This window comes from Canariomyces notabilis (assembly GCF_033297395.1).
Source record: "Canariomyces notabilis strain CBS 508.74 unplaced genomic scaffold N656scaffold_17, whole genome shotgun sequence".
Classification (NCBI taxonomy): Eukaryota; Fungi; Ascomycota; class Sordariomycetes; order Sordariales; family Chaetomiaceae; genus Canariomyces; species Canariomyces notabilis.
In genome coordinates this window covers 573,985-591,548 of record NW_027041839.1, presented here as the reverse complement: position 1 = coordinate 591,548, position 17,564 = coordinate 573,985, and the positions used below count along the sequence as shown (strand labels likewise).

The following is a 17,564-nucleotide window of genomic DNA, read 5'->3' as shown; positions in this document are numbered from 1 at the left end:
ACGAAGCAGATCTACGAAGGGGACCTGAAGTTTCAGTTCCCAGGGCCAAGATGAAGGCAGATCAACTACACGCACTTCACGCCACGCTCAAAAAGGATCTCGAGTTCGTCAGGAACAGAATGAAGCAGTATTACGACAAACACAGGCTCGAGGGTCCTCGCCTAGAGAGGGGAGACAAGGTCTACCTCATTTCACGGAATTTGCGGACGAAACGACCAAGCAAGAAGCTGGACTTCAAGAAGATTGGACCATTCAAGGTCGACGAGCAAATTTCGACATCCAACTATCGACTGTCACTACCAGCATCAATGAAGTTACGAACAAACGTCTTTCATATCTCGCTTTTGGAACCAGCACCCAAGAATGCCAAACTCGCCACGGACATCACGGCAGAAGATGAAGAAGAAGAATGGGACGTCGAAGAAATCTTGGATTCACGGATTAACGACAAAAAGCAGTTGGAGTACCTCGTCAAATGGCTGGATTTCGGCCCAGAGGACAACTCCTGGGAGCCAGTCACGAACCTCCACTGCCCTGAGAAGCTGACAGAGTTCCACCAGAGGAACCCGGATCGGCCCATTGCCCCAGTCCAGGAACGGCTCCCAGGGCGGCACCCCAATCAGCCACGTCGACGGCACCACTAAGCTGTGCGTCAAGAACAGCAGCCGACTCCTCCCGTTCAGCCGATTCCAATTCGTCCAAAGTCGACAGGCCCCGCGCCACCATGTCGGCACCCCGCTCCACCAAGAACTCCTTCTGCTGACGAAGACGGCGGAGGCGTGCGAGTTTTTCGGACAGCTCCTGCTGGGCCTCCTCCAAACGACGTTGAGATTCGTCCAGCTCGAGCTCAGCACGCCGCTCCGCGTCCTTAATCCGCCGTTGTTCTTGTAAAATGCGTTCCACTAAAGAAGTCAACAAGAACCAACGTCCAGGAGCAGGAAAGGTTACACTTACAAGAAGAAAGTGGGACACGGGAACCATCGCAAGAACGCCCTCGACGAACGCACTCCCCACAACGCGAAGAACGCTCTATCATCTTGCAAGTAAGACCTTGCGAAGCGCACCAAGAGCAAGGCATGACGACAAAGCCGTTCTCGGCAATGCTTTGGGCCAGGGAAGCACGGTAACGCGCGGAATTGGACTTTCGTTTTTCTACCGGCATTTTGTTAGCACTCCGGCAGTGCAGAAGGAAGATTGCAGTACTCACAAGTGTGGGAGTTGGCGGTATTTGAAACCAGGGCTAAGGTCTTTCGGGGCGAAAGACGTCGAGGAGGGGCATCGTGTCATGAAATAACCATTGTTGGTCACTCAGGAAGGCTGCAGCAGGTCTGCAGGACGAATCGGCAACCAATCGCTTAACAGACCAATCAGGAGATTATCACTGCCAAGGCTAGATTGTCAACAGTGACAATAAGGAAGTCACCAGCGACAAGAGGATTGTCGATGGTGAAGACAGGACGGTCACTGGTGATAATTACCAGAGCACGGTGAAACGGAGCATTATATATACTAGCTAGATAGTCACTCGTGGAGGACCTTCAGGAGGTTCTCCAGTAAGCAATGCAAGCAGTGGTCTATACTACTGTGTGAACACTTGCTTGTGTCAATTGTTGTAGACCCTTTGGCTCTACCGAACCTCACCCCGTCGTTAAGTCAGACCTTCAGCCTCAGAGAAGTCCCTCTCAGTGGTTAGGGGACCGAGATTCGTCACAATTAGGGAAGAAATTTGATAGTTGTATAAGGAAAGGAAGGTTATCAAGAACCTTATTAATAGATTTATAAATAGAATTATAGTTATCTTAGCTATTGCAAATTAGAGGGCTAGTAAGCTAAGTAGTTGGTATATAAGTTGTTGTTGTAGTAGGTAGGTAGAAGATTTAAGTAGGTGGTAGGTAGGTGGTAAGCGGGTAAGTGAGTAGGTTAGGTGGAAGGTAAGGGTTAGTGGTATAGGGTAGGTTGGCTAGGTGGGTACGAGGGTTGGAGGGTAGGAAGGTTGAAAAATTGCGTTTATGTTGCGTGCATCGAGTTCCGGTACTTCCGTGTTGGTGGCTGCAAAATTTTGGTGTGGCTTGCTGGGTTCGCGGAGGATTGTGTCTATGTACACAGTCGCTTTAGATTTTGAGGCCGTCGCTTTAGTAGAATCGGGAACCATGATGTTATCCGATCCTACGCAGCTTAGGCACCCTTCATTCATGGTGCCAAGTCTGTTAGTTGGTAAGTTTCTGACCATTGCTAGGAGCTCGAGTCCTCGCCGCTTCTGAGAGAGATAAAGACCCTGGGAATCCAGGGTGATCGGGTGGTGTGAAAGTTCCCAGTCAACCTCCTGGAACTGACGCCTTCCGTGCTAGGTTGCCTGCTTTACCTACCTTACCTTACACATTGACTGGCGATTCGGTAACCTGAGACGCCTCTTGTCGCGATGGATGATGCATCTGCACAGCCAGATCTTGAATCTTGTGTATGGATTGGGGTGGGTGAAAAACATGAGGCATTTTACTTCGTACCTCCTCTGCCAGTCAGGGTCAGCTCCTATGTATACCCACAAGTAGTTGCGTATGTACTCCGTACGTCGTGAGTCGGTATGCGAAATGATCGTGGGAATCAAGACCTGAGACGCGCTATGGCGCAGACTCCCGCCAAGCCTACCATCACATTGCTCAGCCGCGATCCCAGTGCCTCATGCCACAACTCGAACCACAGAACGAAAGGTCGGAACCAGCATGCGAATGGGCTCGCGGTTGCGACTGACGTGAATATTGACGGGGCGCTCGATAGCCCCCACGTTCTCGCTCGGGCGCGGTAATGGCAGCGCTTCTGTCAGTGAAGCTCTCGAGAAATCGGAACTGCGCATGCTTTGCGGCGATAAGTTGTATCGCATCAGCTATACAGGTGCCAACTGTCGAGTACTGTAGTTGCGATTAGGATGCGGGGTAGCTCCTAGGCAGTGTGCCTCTAAACCCTGTCTCGATTGAGGAAGCTTCCGGTTGGCCTGTTGGTAGCAGGTTTGGTTTGGCAGCCTGTTCTTCTCAATTGTTGGTAACAGTTGAGGGTTACTCAGCTTAATTAGGTACTGAGGCTTAAGAATGCAGCCTGCGAACACGGCTGAACTGCAGTCACGGCTCGACCCGCGTAACACAAACTCGTTGTACGTCGTGGAGTATTCTGCAGCACCTCATCAGTTGGTTGTGATGAAGCAGCACTTCTACAGATAGGTACCTCCGTAGAGCGTGTGCTAAAACCTGTTGGGAACCCCTGAATCGTGGGGTCGGCTGGTTCTGTTTTTGGCACGGTGGGATGCAGTGATACACTGTGCCGCAGGCGGTTCCTTTGCCAGGAAGGGGCACCTCCTCTGGGGATTAGAGTGGTTATCTGCTGGTTTGATCGGCCGCGGAATCTTGTGTGACGCAGTGTCCCGAATCTTCAGGAGATCTACCTCGTTCCAGTGAGCGGGGACGAACTGTAAAACGCATTGATGCTCTGCCGCGACGGCAGATGGTGAGGGGAATCGGGAAACCATGATTTCCTCAGGGGAAGCCAGTAGTGCTGTGCAAGATCTTAAGGCAGATCATAGCCCTCAATCTTGGTAGACTCATGCCATCAAAGGTTGCCTTTGTTTTGCTGGTCCAAACAGGCTGACATGGGTTGGTCAACGCCGCTAGATGTCAGCTCCTACTGCAATCCACGGCGGCACGGCACCGCTGGCTGCACTGACATCTGTATTTACGCCGCCATGCCCCACGACCTGGCTGTTGACGACCACCAGGCTGCTTTCCCAGTACCCGGCTTTTCCAAGAAGTGGCCCACAATCGTGCGACCCGCCGTCCTGGTCGAGCTACATAGCCGGAGCTGGCTTCCAATTTTACTCGCCGGCCATCTGCCCTGACGGCTTCATCGTTGGGCCCAGCTGTGGTTTGACCAAGACAAGAACAGCCGAAGGTTTTCCTGCCATTGCACCCGGAGAAACGGCTGTTTACTGTATCCCGGCAGGACTGACATGCACCACGGACACGAGTGACTTTCGCGGTGGTGTATGGGGTTTCGCGCGTGATGCTACAACAGCGGGCGCTGCCGTCACGGTCGGACCAGCAATTCAGATTCGATGGGTGGAGGCCGATCTCACCAAACTCGAAACGCACCCGCTGACGCCGGGACTAAGGTTAGCGAAGACTGAGCCTGGAGCGTTCACCACATTAGCACCCCTCCCCACATCCAGCACTTCCGTTAGGACGTCGGCGACCACGACTGGACCGGACACAAAGCCAACCTCGGAAACGAGTCAACAACGGCTGGAAGCTACCTCGGAGAGTAGTCAACAACCGGAGGCCACATCGGAAGAGAATCGACAGTCGGATCCTACCTCGGCAGGGAGGGAACAGCCTGAACCTACCCAACAAGGGGATCAACCACCAAAGTCTCCCCCGATGGCGACCCAACGGGCCGAATCCAGCTCGCTAAGGGGTCAACAATCTCCCCCAGCGATTTTTCGCACCGTGGTCCTAGATGCAACAGCAACCCCAGGCCCGAATGAGTCGATAAATCTAATTTTTGAAACCGGAGGGCCGACGACTACTCTTGCTCCGCAAAATGCAAGCAATGCGGCCATGGAGGGGGGGATTGGCGCCCTTGACCGCGGCGCAAGCATTGCCGTTATCGTAGTGGTAACGGTCATTGCAGGAGTGCTGCTTTTTACGGCGGCATTCCTTCTCATTAGGCGACGAAGAGAGCGACAAAATAGGTTGCGTGCCCTGGCGAAGGAAGGCGGCGAGGCGGGCTTAGGTCCGGGGGCCGGAGGGAACCAGGACTGGGCCAGTTATAAAGCCACAACGCTGAGTCCTATCTCGGAGCTCGATGGCGGGAGCGCACCAGCAAACGCACCAATTGGCAGCACTCCCAACCCAGCCGAGCTTGAAGGCGAGCCGCTCGAAAACCCACCGCCAAAAGCGTGGACGCAGAGGTCGTGGCTCAGAAGCCCATCCTTCAACTACCACCTGAACTCGCCGCGGTCGATCCGGTCATCGCGGGCGACGCGGCACACGTACCGAGAGTCGTTTGGCGAGAAGGACAACGACCCCGCTGCGGCGCTTGGGCGGCTCAAGATACCGAACCTGGCGACTCTGTCAAAGACGTCGTCCAACTCGGCGAGTCCGAAAGCCGGCAGCTTTTGGAGGCTTCCATTGAGTCCAAGGAGCCCGGTAGCGGGGAGATTAAGCGCGCAGTTGTCCAAGCTGTCATCGAGGTGATTCGAATTGAACGGCACAGTCTCAGGTGCGGGGAGAGATAAAACCCCAGAGAATAAAAGCGCTGGACACACGGCGTAGTGATCGTGGCTCGAATTGCAATTGCTGCAAACGATCGACGATGCGGGGACGGGAAGACACTTGGCATTACGGAAATGGTAGATCTTGGCAACCGATCGCCTCCGCGATAAGCCGATATTCTTATAGACCGCAACTGCAGCGATAACCTGCCCCCCTCCCCCTAAAGTGCAGATAAGCCCCCGCCGTTACCCTACCTCATCGGGACCGACAGCAACCCCAGTGGCAACCGAAGCTGCACAATGAGATCGAGATCGTCACCTCACTTCTCTCGAACTTGAGCGTGTCACTATTAAAACGGAACATACCCAGGCCTCACACTTTCCCGCTCTTCTCCGGCTGGACGACCTCAAAACTTCCAAGCCACTGTTCTAAAAGCTCAACGCCTCAATTCCGTTTACATCTCTACTCGGCGAAAGGCGCTTTCCATCATCACCATCACCACCATCCAAACATCCAAAGCCACATACTAGTAACCTTACCGCAATTCTCAACCAGCCAGGTGACATCACCACAACACTCGACCATAAACCATGTCGACCACAACGCTCGGCACCTCTGTCCCCACGCATCCACCCACCGAACCAACTCATCAGCCTTCTGCATCTGCATCCGCATCCACAGGAGTTGGAGCCGCCATCACAGACCCTTTCAACTTGTCAGCGTCCCTGCTAGCCTCGCCCGGCAGCAGCAGCAGCAGCAGCAGCAGCAACACCGCTAACCGCGCCATGTCACACACGAGCGGGTGGAAGCCGGCGCTGGACCGGCGGCAGAGCTGGTCGGCGCAGGAGTACAAGCACGAGCTGCAGGCGCGGCAGCTGCGCGGCGAGGGCGGGGGGTTTACCGAGGCGGATGCCGGACGCACTTGAAAGCTTTTTTTTTTTTTTTTTGCTCCGTGATATCCAGTTCCTTTTTTCTTCTCTTCGTGTCTATATCTTTGGGAGGGGTTTTCGTTTCTTTTCTTCCGTTTTACCCCATTATTTTTTTGCCTCTTTGCATTTGGTTTCTGAGCGGGATTGTGATATTATCAAGGGGCACATGCAGATGGCGGACGGGAGGTTTGCATTTCTTTCTTCACGGATCTTTAACGAGACACATATGCTGTGCCAGCGACGGCAGTGAAGCGAGCGCCAATAACTGTTAGGATGGTTACTGCATTTACAGCTGTGTACAGTACACTTTCGTCTTCTCCCTTCGGAAATTGGGAAATTGCACCGAAGGGTGTTTGGGTTGGGAAGATCGGACCGGTTTCAGGTTGCTGGTTTGCAGCTGGGCAGTTGGTAGCCACGGCAAGATCATTGCCTAACGATAAGACTTATGATGATAAAAGTCAAATTAAGAACAAAAGGGACTCGCGCCGCAAGCTATCAGTTCACAGTCGACTTGTCTGAGTTGCCACTGATCCGTTGACATCCGGTGGCACAGTCACAATTGAAACAGCCAGCACCAACGACTGTAATGCCCCTAACAGATCACCGCGTCTGGAGCAGGGGAAGAAGAGTTGACAATGTCGCTGTTGAGTAGCATCCTATACAGTACAACCAAAGCAGCGCACCTAAGCCATCCAGCCCAGCCCACTCGTGTATTGTACGCGCAGTCTGATCCAGTAACCTCCTGATGTATAAGCGAGAGGAATGGAAGTCAAAATGCCATTGCCCGTACCGGATCCCAACCCTACCCCAGTACTCCAATGCCGATAGGTATAGCCATGTACGCCTACCACGCAGAAACTCCAAAGGAAAGACTTGAAACACATTGAAGAACACCACGCTCAAGAGATCTGCGTCCAAAAGGCAACTCCCTCACAGCCCTTTGGGACCTTTGCCGTCAGCGCCGCCAGTCTTGAAATACTCAGCCACGACTCCAATCGAGTAGGAGATACCAGCCAACCATGCAGCGCCAACAGCGACTCTCTTTGGGAGGCTGGCGTGCTTGCGCTCTTCGTAATCAGCGTTCTTCGCGCGGAGCACTGGCTCGTCAAGGCGCACGCTGCTACCCGACTCGGCTGATTCGGCCTGGTAAGCGGTAGGCGGCGGCAGGTCGTAGTTGACAAAGCCGGTGGGGCTAGCAAAGCGGCCGGCGGCAACCGTGTATTCCATGAGCCCCCCTGTCTTATCAATTGGGTTGACGGCGGCGTGGGCAGTGACGGCGGGACTGGAAGATACGGCAGCATGGGAAGAGGCGGCGGCGGTGGATGTGACGGCTTCCATGGGGGCCGGCGAGGTTTGGTGGGCTTGGGGATTCGCCTCTCGAACCTTGCGGAAGATGAGAACGTCGCCGCTGCCGGAGACAATCTCAAATCCTTCGGCTTGGAGAGGGGCGAAGTGGGGGAAAAACCTGGCCGGGTTCGAAATTCGCAAAAGTACCTCAGCCGGTGTCAGGGGGGCAGCGCTGTCGGGTACCACAGAAGTCGTCTCGGCAACCTCAATGCTCTGCATCGTAGGGTCGTAGACGATAATCTTGTAAAGACTAGGCCCCGGGGGATGAACAGGTTGAGACGGCTGTGCGGTGTTCCCTTCCCCCTCACCACTGGCAGTCTTCGGGGTACGGAATTTGCTAAGTCGTTCAAGGGCCGGCTGCACAGCCTCGCTGGTATCCTTCGTTTCCGAAACATGATTCTCGGACGCACCTCGCTCTGTCGCCACAAGCGAAGCTTGCGCTTCAGAAATCTTGGATGTCCAGTCATGCGCGAAATCCTCCGGGAAATCTCGAACATAATTTCCTGTCAGAGGTGCTGCCTTCTGGTCCTCTCTGTTGACGCCTCTTTGACTGCCCGCACTCTGTTCGAATGACCGTGCTGCAGACTCAGCACCTGCAGTATCCGAGTCAGCGACGACCGAGTGAGCCATCAGCTCCTCCACAACCTTCCGGTACGGCGTCTTTGCCTCGGAAGTCGACTCGCGTTTGAGATCATACTCGAAGAATCCTTGGTTGGTAGCTTGTTCATTGGCGGGTTTCCCATCGGGCTCATTCCATCGGACGGCTTGGTACTTCTTCAGCTCTTCTGCATCATAGCCTCCCTCAACCGGAGCGGTCCGTGGCTCGTACGACTTGTCCATCTGCGTAGTCTCGCATCCAGGGGCGTCCGAGGCATCCTTGTGGAGTTGGGCGTCTCCATAAGCGGGGATAGTTTCCAAGTCTTCGTAGCCGAACGCTTCGTGGTTGCCTAGGTCTGCGGCCTCTCTCGCAGACTTGGCTTCGGCTGGCGCATTGTCGGCAGCGTATATCCCATCCGGCTCATTGCTGCGAAATGGTCCATATGTAGCCAACTCCGCGGGATCGTATGTGGGTCTGGTATAGTTTGTTGCGTATTTTCCGTCTGGCTCATGACTCCGGAAGGCTTGGTACCCAGCCAACTCGGCATCTCCTGGCCTTTCTTCCACGTAAGAAGCAGCATACTTGCCATCCGGCTCATGACTGAAGAAGGGTTTGCGGTACTTTGCCAGCTCAGCCAGGTCAGGTCCGGGCTCCGCATACTCGGCGGCATACTTGCCGTCGGGTTCGTGGCTCAGAACGGGCTCGCGATACCGGGCCAATTCCGCTGGGTCCGGCGCGGCCTCTTCAGGTTCCGCAAGACGTCGCTCCAGGTGTTCGGGGCTGTTAGGATTGACATACTTGTCAAAGTCGTCATGCTTTGGTATTGGCTCCTGTATTTTGTATTTGCCATCCGGCTCGTGAGACCGCACGGGTCGATATCTGCTCAGTTCTTGCGGGTCTGTCTCGGGTTCTGCCTCCACCTTGTACTTGCCATCCGGTTCATGGCTCCTCACAGCGCCATACTTGTCCAACTCCTCGGCTCCTTGAAGCGGTTCTATGTCTGAAGTTTTACCATCGGGCTCGTTGTATCTGAAAGCAGTGTACTTGTTCAGGTCCTTATAGCGGGGGCTTTCTGTAGATTTGTCAAGGGTGGGCAGCTCCCCAATGGATACAGGTCGATACTTGTGCAAATCCGGGTACTCAGGAGAGGTTAGCGAGATGCCATCGTTTCGCTGCCAGTCAACCTCCTTGTGCGTCGCAGTAAGAGCATCCACGAGGTTAGAAAACTGGGCAGTACCATGGCGGAGTGATGATCGTTCAGGCCCACTTTGGCCGCGCTGCTCAGCAAACTGACTGTTAGGGTCCCCTGGCTCGTCGATTCGAACACGACGATAGCTGTCAAGTTCAGACCGGGGTGGCGGGCCATCGTAGAAGATGGGAGCCTGTCCTTCCTGGAACTCGTGCGGCCTGAACTGCCCGAAGTGGGACCCGTAGTTCTTGAATACCTTGATCGGGATCTCCGCGGCTCCGTCTGAGGCTGAACGCGTGTTGCCAGGCCGCTTTTTGAGGACCTTGCGGTTCGTGATGGGGTCGATAACATACTCTGGGTCAGTGCTTGGTTGCGTTGGGGTCGAGTCAGGGCTGTTCCATCCACTGCCGGCCGCACTCTTCCACTTCGGGTTATTGTAGCTTTTGCCGAAGAGGAGATGCTCCAAGGGTGCTCGCTCTGCATCTTCAATGTTTTGCCCAGGTCGGACGCCATCCGGATTGTCCGGAGTTTTGGGCGCAGCATCGGTGTTCATGTACCGCCCATTGGTCTGGCTTGCCCTGAAATGGGGATGCCAGCAATTGTAGACCATTTGCTTCAACCTTGCTGTGGCATCCTGGGCGAGCGATGGCTTTTCCCAAGACAACCGGCGATTGAGAATCTCGGCATATTTGCACCGGAAACGGCGATGGCGATGGTAGATGTCATGGTGCAAATCCTGATGGTAATAAGACCACCAGAGACGACCGAAGCGGAAACCGCGGGATTGCTGCGAGGGATGGTGACACACAACTGTGCTTCTAAGAGAGCCGAGAGCCGCTGGGCGGGCGGCCCTGTAGCACCGGGCTCGATGGCCGAGGTTGGAAGCAGCGGTCAACGACATGGCGAACGACGACTTCAGGGAGCTGGTGACATGCTAGTGGCGCTATCGGCTACCTGGTGTTCTTTATGAAGTCAGCTAAAAATTACGCGACAACAAGGTATCCTGATATGAAGGGTGCAAGCCGGAGGATCTGTCGCATGAGACAGACATGGACATGTATTACAGTCCACGGACCAAATTAAGGTTGCCTAGGGGAGGGAAAGGTGTTGTGTTCCTATCAGGAAGTTACCTGCCAAAGATCACCTCCAGATAAGATGGGTGTCATGGAGGAATGATGATGTTGGGCCCCAAGAGATCAAAAGTGAAGCGATCGTGGGGAGGTGTAGATGAGGGGAGTTGGGGCAAGCAGGAGGACTGGGACAAGTGACCTGGAATTGTCAAGCGGCCGGTTTCCCCCGGCCGCGCAAAGACAAATATGTATCGTGCAACCTACTTTACCTGCCTTAACTGGGTAATGATCGCACGACGATCCAATCGTCCCGCCAAATGCAGCCCGGCCTGGGCACACAAGCCAACCGCAGGCCCCCCTCGCCGGCCGGTTTCCGTTGATTCGTTGGAGTTACATGCTTCGGTCGGTCTAATGGGCCCTGAATCTAGGTGACCCTGAAGCCACTGGACCCTGTCCGTCTGTAACATGACGCAGATGCGGGGTAACGCCAACGTTGGCATGATAAGCCTTGCATCCAGGCGGATACTCGGCAATGACGGCACTGCTAGGTAATGAAGTGTCCTTTGGGCGACGATTGGTGAAGCGAGACCTTTTCCAGTCGTCTTGCGGAGGTAAAGGTCCTTTGTTAAGTACCTACGCGTCAAGCTTCTGTCGACGAATTGTTGCACCGAGTTCCGGGTGCTAGGGTAACCGACGCGATGTGACCGACTTCCGTCGCTTGTTGTCAGGTGTGAAGGAGACTTCACATCCTAAAAGGTGGTAGGTAATTATTTTGGATTTACCTTAATGACCTGAGGAACCGTTGTTGTAGATCTTCCAAACATCGGATATCAGAAGGATGCAAAATGCACTGGAAGTTGGAGCAATTTAAACCACCTTGTCACCGTTCAGTGTTCGCTGAAGTCGGATAGTAATCGGCCGTTTCTCCTCCAGGGACCTGAGACCAAACACTGACCGACCCACAGCCACTGACGACGTCATTTTCTCAATGGCTTCTCAAACTCCCCACTAATACACAAAACTATGTACTCCATACGTATCTGATCTGAAAACTCCCTTCGGTCGGTAGCTTGCCATTTAACAATCCCCATTTCCTTACCATTTCCTCATCATTAAGCAGTGCCTGACCGTTGTATCAGATCGGCCTTCGAGAAGTTAAGTGGGAAAAGGGCGCCTACTGCAATAACTAGGGCACCTAAAGTATTGTTAGATACGGAGTGATTCATGTCAATATGGAGCATTCTCTATGTAAGGTATTGAACCTTGTAAATCATCTTTGTAACGAATCCTATGAATCTCGTACTCCTTCATCTCTTGGATTTGGACTAAGTGAAAGAACAGTAGTCCTCTATACTACGTAGTAGAGGATATTATGTACAAATTCATCGCAATTCACTGACCCTCTCACCGATGGAGTCATGCCGGCCAGTACGTGCAAGACTGCAGTGCTGCCCCGCATCACGTGATTCCATGTTAAGTGAAGACGCAAAGAGACTGCCCCGCCAAAAAGGCGTCAACCGACCGGCAAATGTAACTTCGATGTTGATGCTAGACATAATACTCCGCAGCAACCTTCAGGGGCGGGGTTGCGCGCCGCTTCTCCTCCAGTCGTGGGACGAGCTCAGCAATACAGATACGGCCTTTAGAAGTTAAATAACGGCCCTAACAGCAGTGGGTTCGCATTGATTCTCCCCGATCGCAAAGTCGCCAAGTCAGTTGGGGTTAAGCGACTGGAGCTGACGAGACTAGCTTCAAGGTTCTGACGTCTGAAACCCATAACACCACCTCAACACGGCGTTACGTCTCGACGAGATTGCCTTTCAATAACTACTTCAATGTTCTCGGGAGGTCCCAGGGCAATGCAGAGCGGGGGCTTCGGCGGCTTTAAAGCATCCTCAACGACCTTGTCGTACCTCGCGCTACCACCCGATTTCTCCGCCATACCCCAGGAGGTAGTGGTGCCGTTCAAGAACCTGCTAAAAAAGGACAGCACAACAAAGGAGAAAGCGCTGCAAGACATTCTCACTTATGTGCAGTCTCGTCCTCCCGACGCCCATCCGCTGGAAGAGCCGGTAATAGACGCATATCTTGAGCTCTATCCCCGATTATCCATCGACGACTCGGCCCGGGCCAGAGAACTCTCCCACCAAGTGCTATTTCGCCTGCTTAGTCACGCCAAGAAGCGCATCGCAAAACGCTTGCCGGATTTTGTTGGCCCGTGGCTCGCTGGCACCTTCGACAGAGACAAGCGTGTGTCCAAGGCTGCTAGTGATGCGCTCTCCTCCTTTTTACCGACCAAAGAGAAAGAGGAAGCGTTTTGGAAGGCGGTGCAGAATCGAGCACTTGGTTTCGCCAGCGAAGCCGTCAGAGAAACCCCAGACACACTCAGCGACGAGCGGTCGACCACCAAGCAAGATTCCGAAGCAAAGTATTACCGAGTGGTTGGAGCCAGCTTATCTCTTGTCTTGAATTTGGTGAGGAGAGGGGATATAAGTTCGCTCCAGGATGGCTTGGCTAGTTATCTGGAGGTCCCAGCAATATGGACCATGCCGAACGCCGAGGATCCATTCGTACGCCGGGTATTTTATCAGTTCCTCAGTACCCTCTTGGACACGCAGCCCAACCTCCTGGAGCCGCGGTTACAACAAATCGGACGTGCCCTCATTGCAGATGGCCTAAAGAAGAGCCAGCTTCAGTCAGCGACTGACCTTCTGAGAGCCTTAGCCCGCCTGACGCGGCATTTCCCACAAGTGTGGGGCACTCAGAAGCATCTACTGCAGCGGCTGGAGAGCTTTGTTGCTCGAGGCTCACAAGGAGGTGCTGAGGAGTTCTGGCGCGCCTTGGATCAACTCCTCCAGATCTGTCCCGACAGGACACCGCAAGTTGATGTCCTGTCCTCATTCCTAGCGGCGATGCGGAAGGGCATCGCAAATAGGCTCGAGTCTCAGGCCAGCCGCGCCCAGGGCTTTCAGTCCTATGCCCGCGTCTTCGATCTCTTCCTTCAACATTTTTCTCCGACTACAGATTTCCTGGAAGAGAACCTTTCTTCCCTTACACGGCAGTATTTGCACCCTGTCTCCGATTCATCTTTGCCGTCGCCGCAGCGGCCCGACTTCTTAGCAACAGCTTGGAAGGCCGTGGCGCGTCATACAGGAGCCGAGGCTCACAAGGCGGTGGCGGAGGAATGGCAGAAATTGACGAGCTCTTTCTTGTCCCGGATATCTAATTCCCTCCCGGAGGTCTCCGACGGATATCGCCAGTCACAGACCGGCGTTGCTTCAGAAGGCGAGCGCTGGTTTGCATTAGCAGCCCAGATCCTTTCCGAGGAAGACGACGAGGGTGCATTACTGCGAAGTGTGCTCACTACATCCTCGGTAGAGATTATGCACGGGGCCCTTAACGTGCTGTCTAGGAGGAACTTCAAACCCTTTGGCGCTGCATCAGTCCTACAGTCGGCTTTCAAGCACTGCCCCCGACTTTGTGCTGAGCATGAGTTATTAGACCTCCTTTTCCCAGTCGACCGTACAGAAGTGTTTGATCTTATCATCTCATCTCCCTCACTCCCCTATCTTGTGTCCAATCTTAACGCGGATTCAGCCGCCAAGGGGAATCGTTTTGAGGAGATCTGGACGGCCCTCCTTCAGGCAGCTCTCCGAATTACAGACCGAGCGGCGGCCATTTCCGCTGTCAGGATGCTTATTGGGATTCCTTCCATTGACCAAATCGCACAGCGTTCTGCATCATTACAGAGCTTTCTTGTGTCAGCATGGGAAGAGTCTACAAAGGCCAACGGACCCCCGTCGTTGAGGGACCTTCTTGCGGATACCTTGTCTTTCAATACCTTGACCAAAGAATCCATGACGCGTATCACCGCTGAGGTGGTTTCTGCCCTTGATGCTCCCCAAACGTGCAGCTTGGCCCTTGCCGCTCTAGAGTTGCTTCTACAGAAGCGGCCCGATCTCCTCCCAACAGACCACAATCTACATGTGGACTTGTTGAGTCATCTGCTCTCCTTAATGGAGCTCTCTGATTCCACGCTGTCTGAAAGGGCTAAGGGCTTGCGACGCTCGCTCGACCAACAGTCCACAGGGCAGAACCCACTCCCAAGGATTATCGAGAAGGAACTCGACGATGCTGGTCCTTCTTCTCTGGAGTATGCGTTACTTCTTCAAATTCCTTTGTCGCCTGTGAGTTGAAACACTAATTCGTTTGCAGTATTGATACCTTGTTCCAACAAGCGCTCGCCGCTTTAGAATCAGACAGTGTATCAGTTGAGGACCTCTTCCCGAGTTCGACAGTTTGGATGAATGAGCTCTCTTGCTTTCTCGCACAACCGCCTAGCCCCTCGTTGTCGATTACCAGCAGCATGGGAGGGGCCTACTACTTAGTGCGAGACATTTCCAAAGCCAAGGATCGGGGGCAACGCCGAGATGGCAAGGGGCGTTCCATTCCCGCTAGGATGGCCCTTTTCACTGCCAAACTGCTTTCTGCTGGAGTTCCTTTGAGCTCACTCCCACCGGAGTTCCAGTTAGAGCTCGTATATTTGCTTTGCGTCACGGAAGCGGTTGCGGGGGATCAGCTAGCTGCAGCGCGGCACGGAGGGCTATGGCGGAACGGAGACGAGCCCGAAAATGAGCTCCAGCAGTTCAGTGAACTTGCTATAGGCGCCATCAACGCCATTATTGTAGGCGCTGAGGGCTGGAAGGACTGGGACATGTCCGGTGATTCCTTAGTGGAACGGCTCATCAATTTTATGGTTCAGGGGTCCCGCGGCTCAAGCCCGGGTGCATTTTACACGGCTAAATCTCTGGCTTCTCTGTTTCAAGCCCTTGTTAAGACACATGGGCCGCTCACAAAGCTGGAAGACTGGCTGAGCAGGCTTGGGATTATGAGGGTCACTCCTGAGATTGCTTTTCTGATAGCAGCTTTCCTCGCTGGCTTTGGTGACACGCTTGCGTCATCCAAAACAGTCGCCACGCTGTGCACACGGCTTGTCAGCGACGTGCCCGGGTTCTCTCCTACTGCACCGCGTGCATTGGAGTCAATAGTCCTGCTGAATCTCTGCATGGATGTTTACGAATCCGACCAGATACCCGTTGAACCTCGCAAGCAGGTTCTCGCTCTTCAACAATTGGCCCGGTGGACAGATACACCAGGCGACATGGGAAGCTCAATCGCTGCGGAAACCTGCAAGGCCATCACTAGACTTCTGCCCGGAGTGAAGCACGCCTATGGTCCTTTCTGGGATCAGACCATAGAATACTGTATCTGGCTTTGGAAGAAGGCCGCGGAGGGAGAAGATAACGACCTGCTACCGGGTATTCATGCATCGTTGAAGCTGATGCAGGCGCTCCATGCAGCACACGACGCGAATGACGACCTCGACGATGCCCTCGCCAAACACGCAAAGGCTGAATCGACGGCCCTCATTGGCCTGGTCAGCATGTCACGCGAAGCGGCCGATTCTCTGCCTAATCAGCTCGTTGACGCTCTCCTCAGCAGAGCTGTGAGCAAGATTCAGCATGTGGACCTCCCGGATCTTGGGCAGCTATATGGATCCGTTGCATCAGAATCACGAGACATCCAGCGGGCCGCGTTTAGTTTGCTCCACCGAGCTCTGCCCGCTATTCAGGAGGATATCAATCTTGCTGTCGTCATGGACAAAACGGGTAAGTGGTGTCTTATAACGCGCTGGAAAAACATGCTAACAACTGTAGCGGCTAACCTCCCGAATGAATTACTCTCCCTTCTTTTGGATGCTCCGAACCCGGATGACTATTCCGACGAAGATTTAACTCGGTTTCCAGCCGAAATCCGTGCATACCTTCTCTCCTGGCACCTCGTGTTCGATGCCTTTAGCAAGGCTTCATTCAGGGCCCGTAGCGATTACACGGAGAACCTGCGGAGCGGCAACCAGCTCGAGCCTCTTCTCCGATTCCTAGTCGATGTCCTCGGCCACGCCTTTGCCCGAGCACTTGACCTCAACCGAGAAGGCTTTACTACAGAGCACATTCGCTCCTACAGGATTGATCTCGCCGACTCTGAGCCTGCTGAGAGAGACATGAACTGGCTCCTGATACACCTATTCTATCTTATTCTGAAGTACATTCCCGGCTTGTTCAAGATGTGGTATCTCAGCTGTACCTCTAAGCAGACCACAAACACGGTGCTGTCCTGGATGCAGAAGTTCTTCTCGCCCTTGATTATCTCGGATGCTTTGGACGAAGTAATCGACTGGTCCTCAAAGCAAGAAGGTGGCGATGGAGACACCGAGAAATTGGTTGTGAAGGTCAATAAGACACTGAGGGAGATCACAGCAGGATATCCAGTCGATGACGACACAGCGACCATTTCGCTCATTGTCCCGGAGTCATATCCCTTAGATCCTGTTGAGGTATACAGCGTCAGGAGGGTTGCAGTCAGGGAGGACAGGTGGCAGTCATGGCTCAAGGCTACCAAGGCCGTGATCATGTTCGGGGTAAGTTTCCCTTGTGTTTCTAGGGTGTCAACAGTCTCTGACGCTGTGCTCTGTATTAGAATTGCAGCCTTGTTGACGGCCTCATGGCATTCCGGCGAAATATTTCGCTGGCTTTGAAAGGCCAGGAGGAGTGTGCTATTTGCTACTCAATCATTGCGCAGGACAAGACGCTGCCTGATAAGAAGTGCGGCACCTGTAATCACGACTTCCACCGAGTCTGTCTGTACAAGTGGTTCCAAAACAGCGGGCGCAACACGTGCCCGCTCTGCCGGAACGCTATCGACTATCTCGGGTCGGATACCAAGCGGCGGCGGCCGGAGCATGAATGAGGGAGCTAACACAATGGGCATGGGTTATATCATACTATAGACAGTCAGGGTAGGCTCCCAAATAGAGATGGAACAGTCACTTTCTCAGGCTTCGTCTGCTTACTATGCCAATTCTGATCAGCATTGGGCATCAGAGTTAGTCAGCCTATTCCGCTCTCAATGTCGGCTGACCATGCCCGGGTACCCGGTAACACCAGACGAGATAAAGGCAATGACGATGGCGCTACGGTGTCGGTACAAGATCGTTATATCTGTGGACAATGACTACAAAGTCCGGTCGGTAGGAAGGGTACCTAACGATCATATATGCCATGCTGAGCAAAGCCTTACGACATATAACCGTCTTGGGGCATGCCCATCACAAGC

General features: G+C 53.8%; 5 protein-coding genes across 5 annotated transcripts; 3 read left to right on the top strand and 2 right to left on the bottom strand.

The window, feature by feature from the left end:
• Positions 1–225: 225 nt before the first annotated feature.
• On the bottom strand, positions 226–1,058 carry N656DRAFT_781348 (uncharacterized protein). The gene is made up of 2 exons (XM_064815562.1): positions 955–1,058; positions 226–902 (listed from the first exon to the last, which is right to left on the bottom strand). Exon 2 carries the CDS (start codon positions 724–726, stop codon positions 517–519), a length of 210 nt encoding a protein of 69 aa, XP_064668590.1. The 5' UTR covers positions 727–902; positions 955–1,058; the 3' UTR covers positions 226–516.
• A 2,601-nt stretch (positions 1,059–3,659) lies between these two features.
• Positions 3,660–5,240, top strand: N656DRAFT_712744 (uncharacterized protein; the record flags this gene model as incomplete). Its single annotated transcript, XM_064811844.1, has 2 exons — positions 3,660–4,308; positions 4,510–5,240. 2 exons carry the CDS (start codon positions 3,660–3,662, stop codon positions 5,238–5,240), a joined length of 1,380 nt encoding a protein of 459 aa, XP_064668589.1.
• A 608-nt stretch (positions 5,241–5,848) lies between these two features.
• N656DRAFT_799726 (uncharacterized protein) lies at positions 5,849–6,184 on the top strand (the record flags this gene model as incomplete). Its single annotated transcript, XM_064817911.1, has 1 exon — positions 5,849–6,184. One exon carries the CDS (start codon positions 5,849–5,851, stop codon positions 6,182–6,184), a length of 336 nt encoding a protein of 111 aa, XP_064668588.1.
• Positions 6,185–6,650: 466 nt separating this feature from the next.
• Positions 6,651–10,647, bottom strand: N656DRAFT_191196 (uncharacterized protein). Its single transcript, XM_064808826.1, has 2 exons — positions 10,591–10,647; positions 6,651–10,283 (listed from the first exon to the last, which is right to left on the bottom strand). Exon 2 carries the CDS (start codon positions 10,220–10,222, stop codon positions 7,118–7,120), a length of 3,105 nt encoding a protein of 1,034 aa, XP_064668587.1. The 5' UTR covers positions 10,223–10,283; positions 10,591–10,647; the 3' UTR covers positions 6,651–7,117.
• Positions 10,648–11,976: 1,329 nt separating this feature from the next.
• N656DRAFT_191079 (uncharacterized protein) lies at positions 11,977–17,317 on the top strand. The gene is made up of 5 exons (XM_064808825.1): positions 11,977–12,066; positions 12,141–14,544; positions 14,607–16,060; positions 16,109–16,869; positions 16,929–17,317. Exons 2-5 carry the CDS (start codon positions 12,227–12,229, stop codon positions 17,196–17,198), a joined length of 4,803 nt encoding a protein of 1,600 aa, XP_064668586.1. The 5' UTR covers positions 11,977–12,066; positions 12,141–12,226; the 3' UTR covers positions 17,199–17,317.
• Positions 17,318–17,564: the final 247 nt, after the last annotated feature.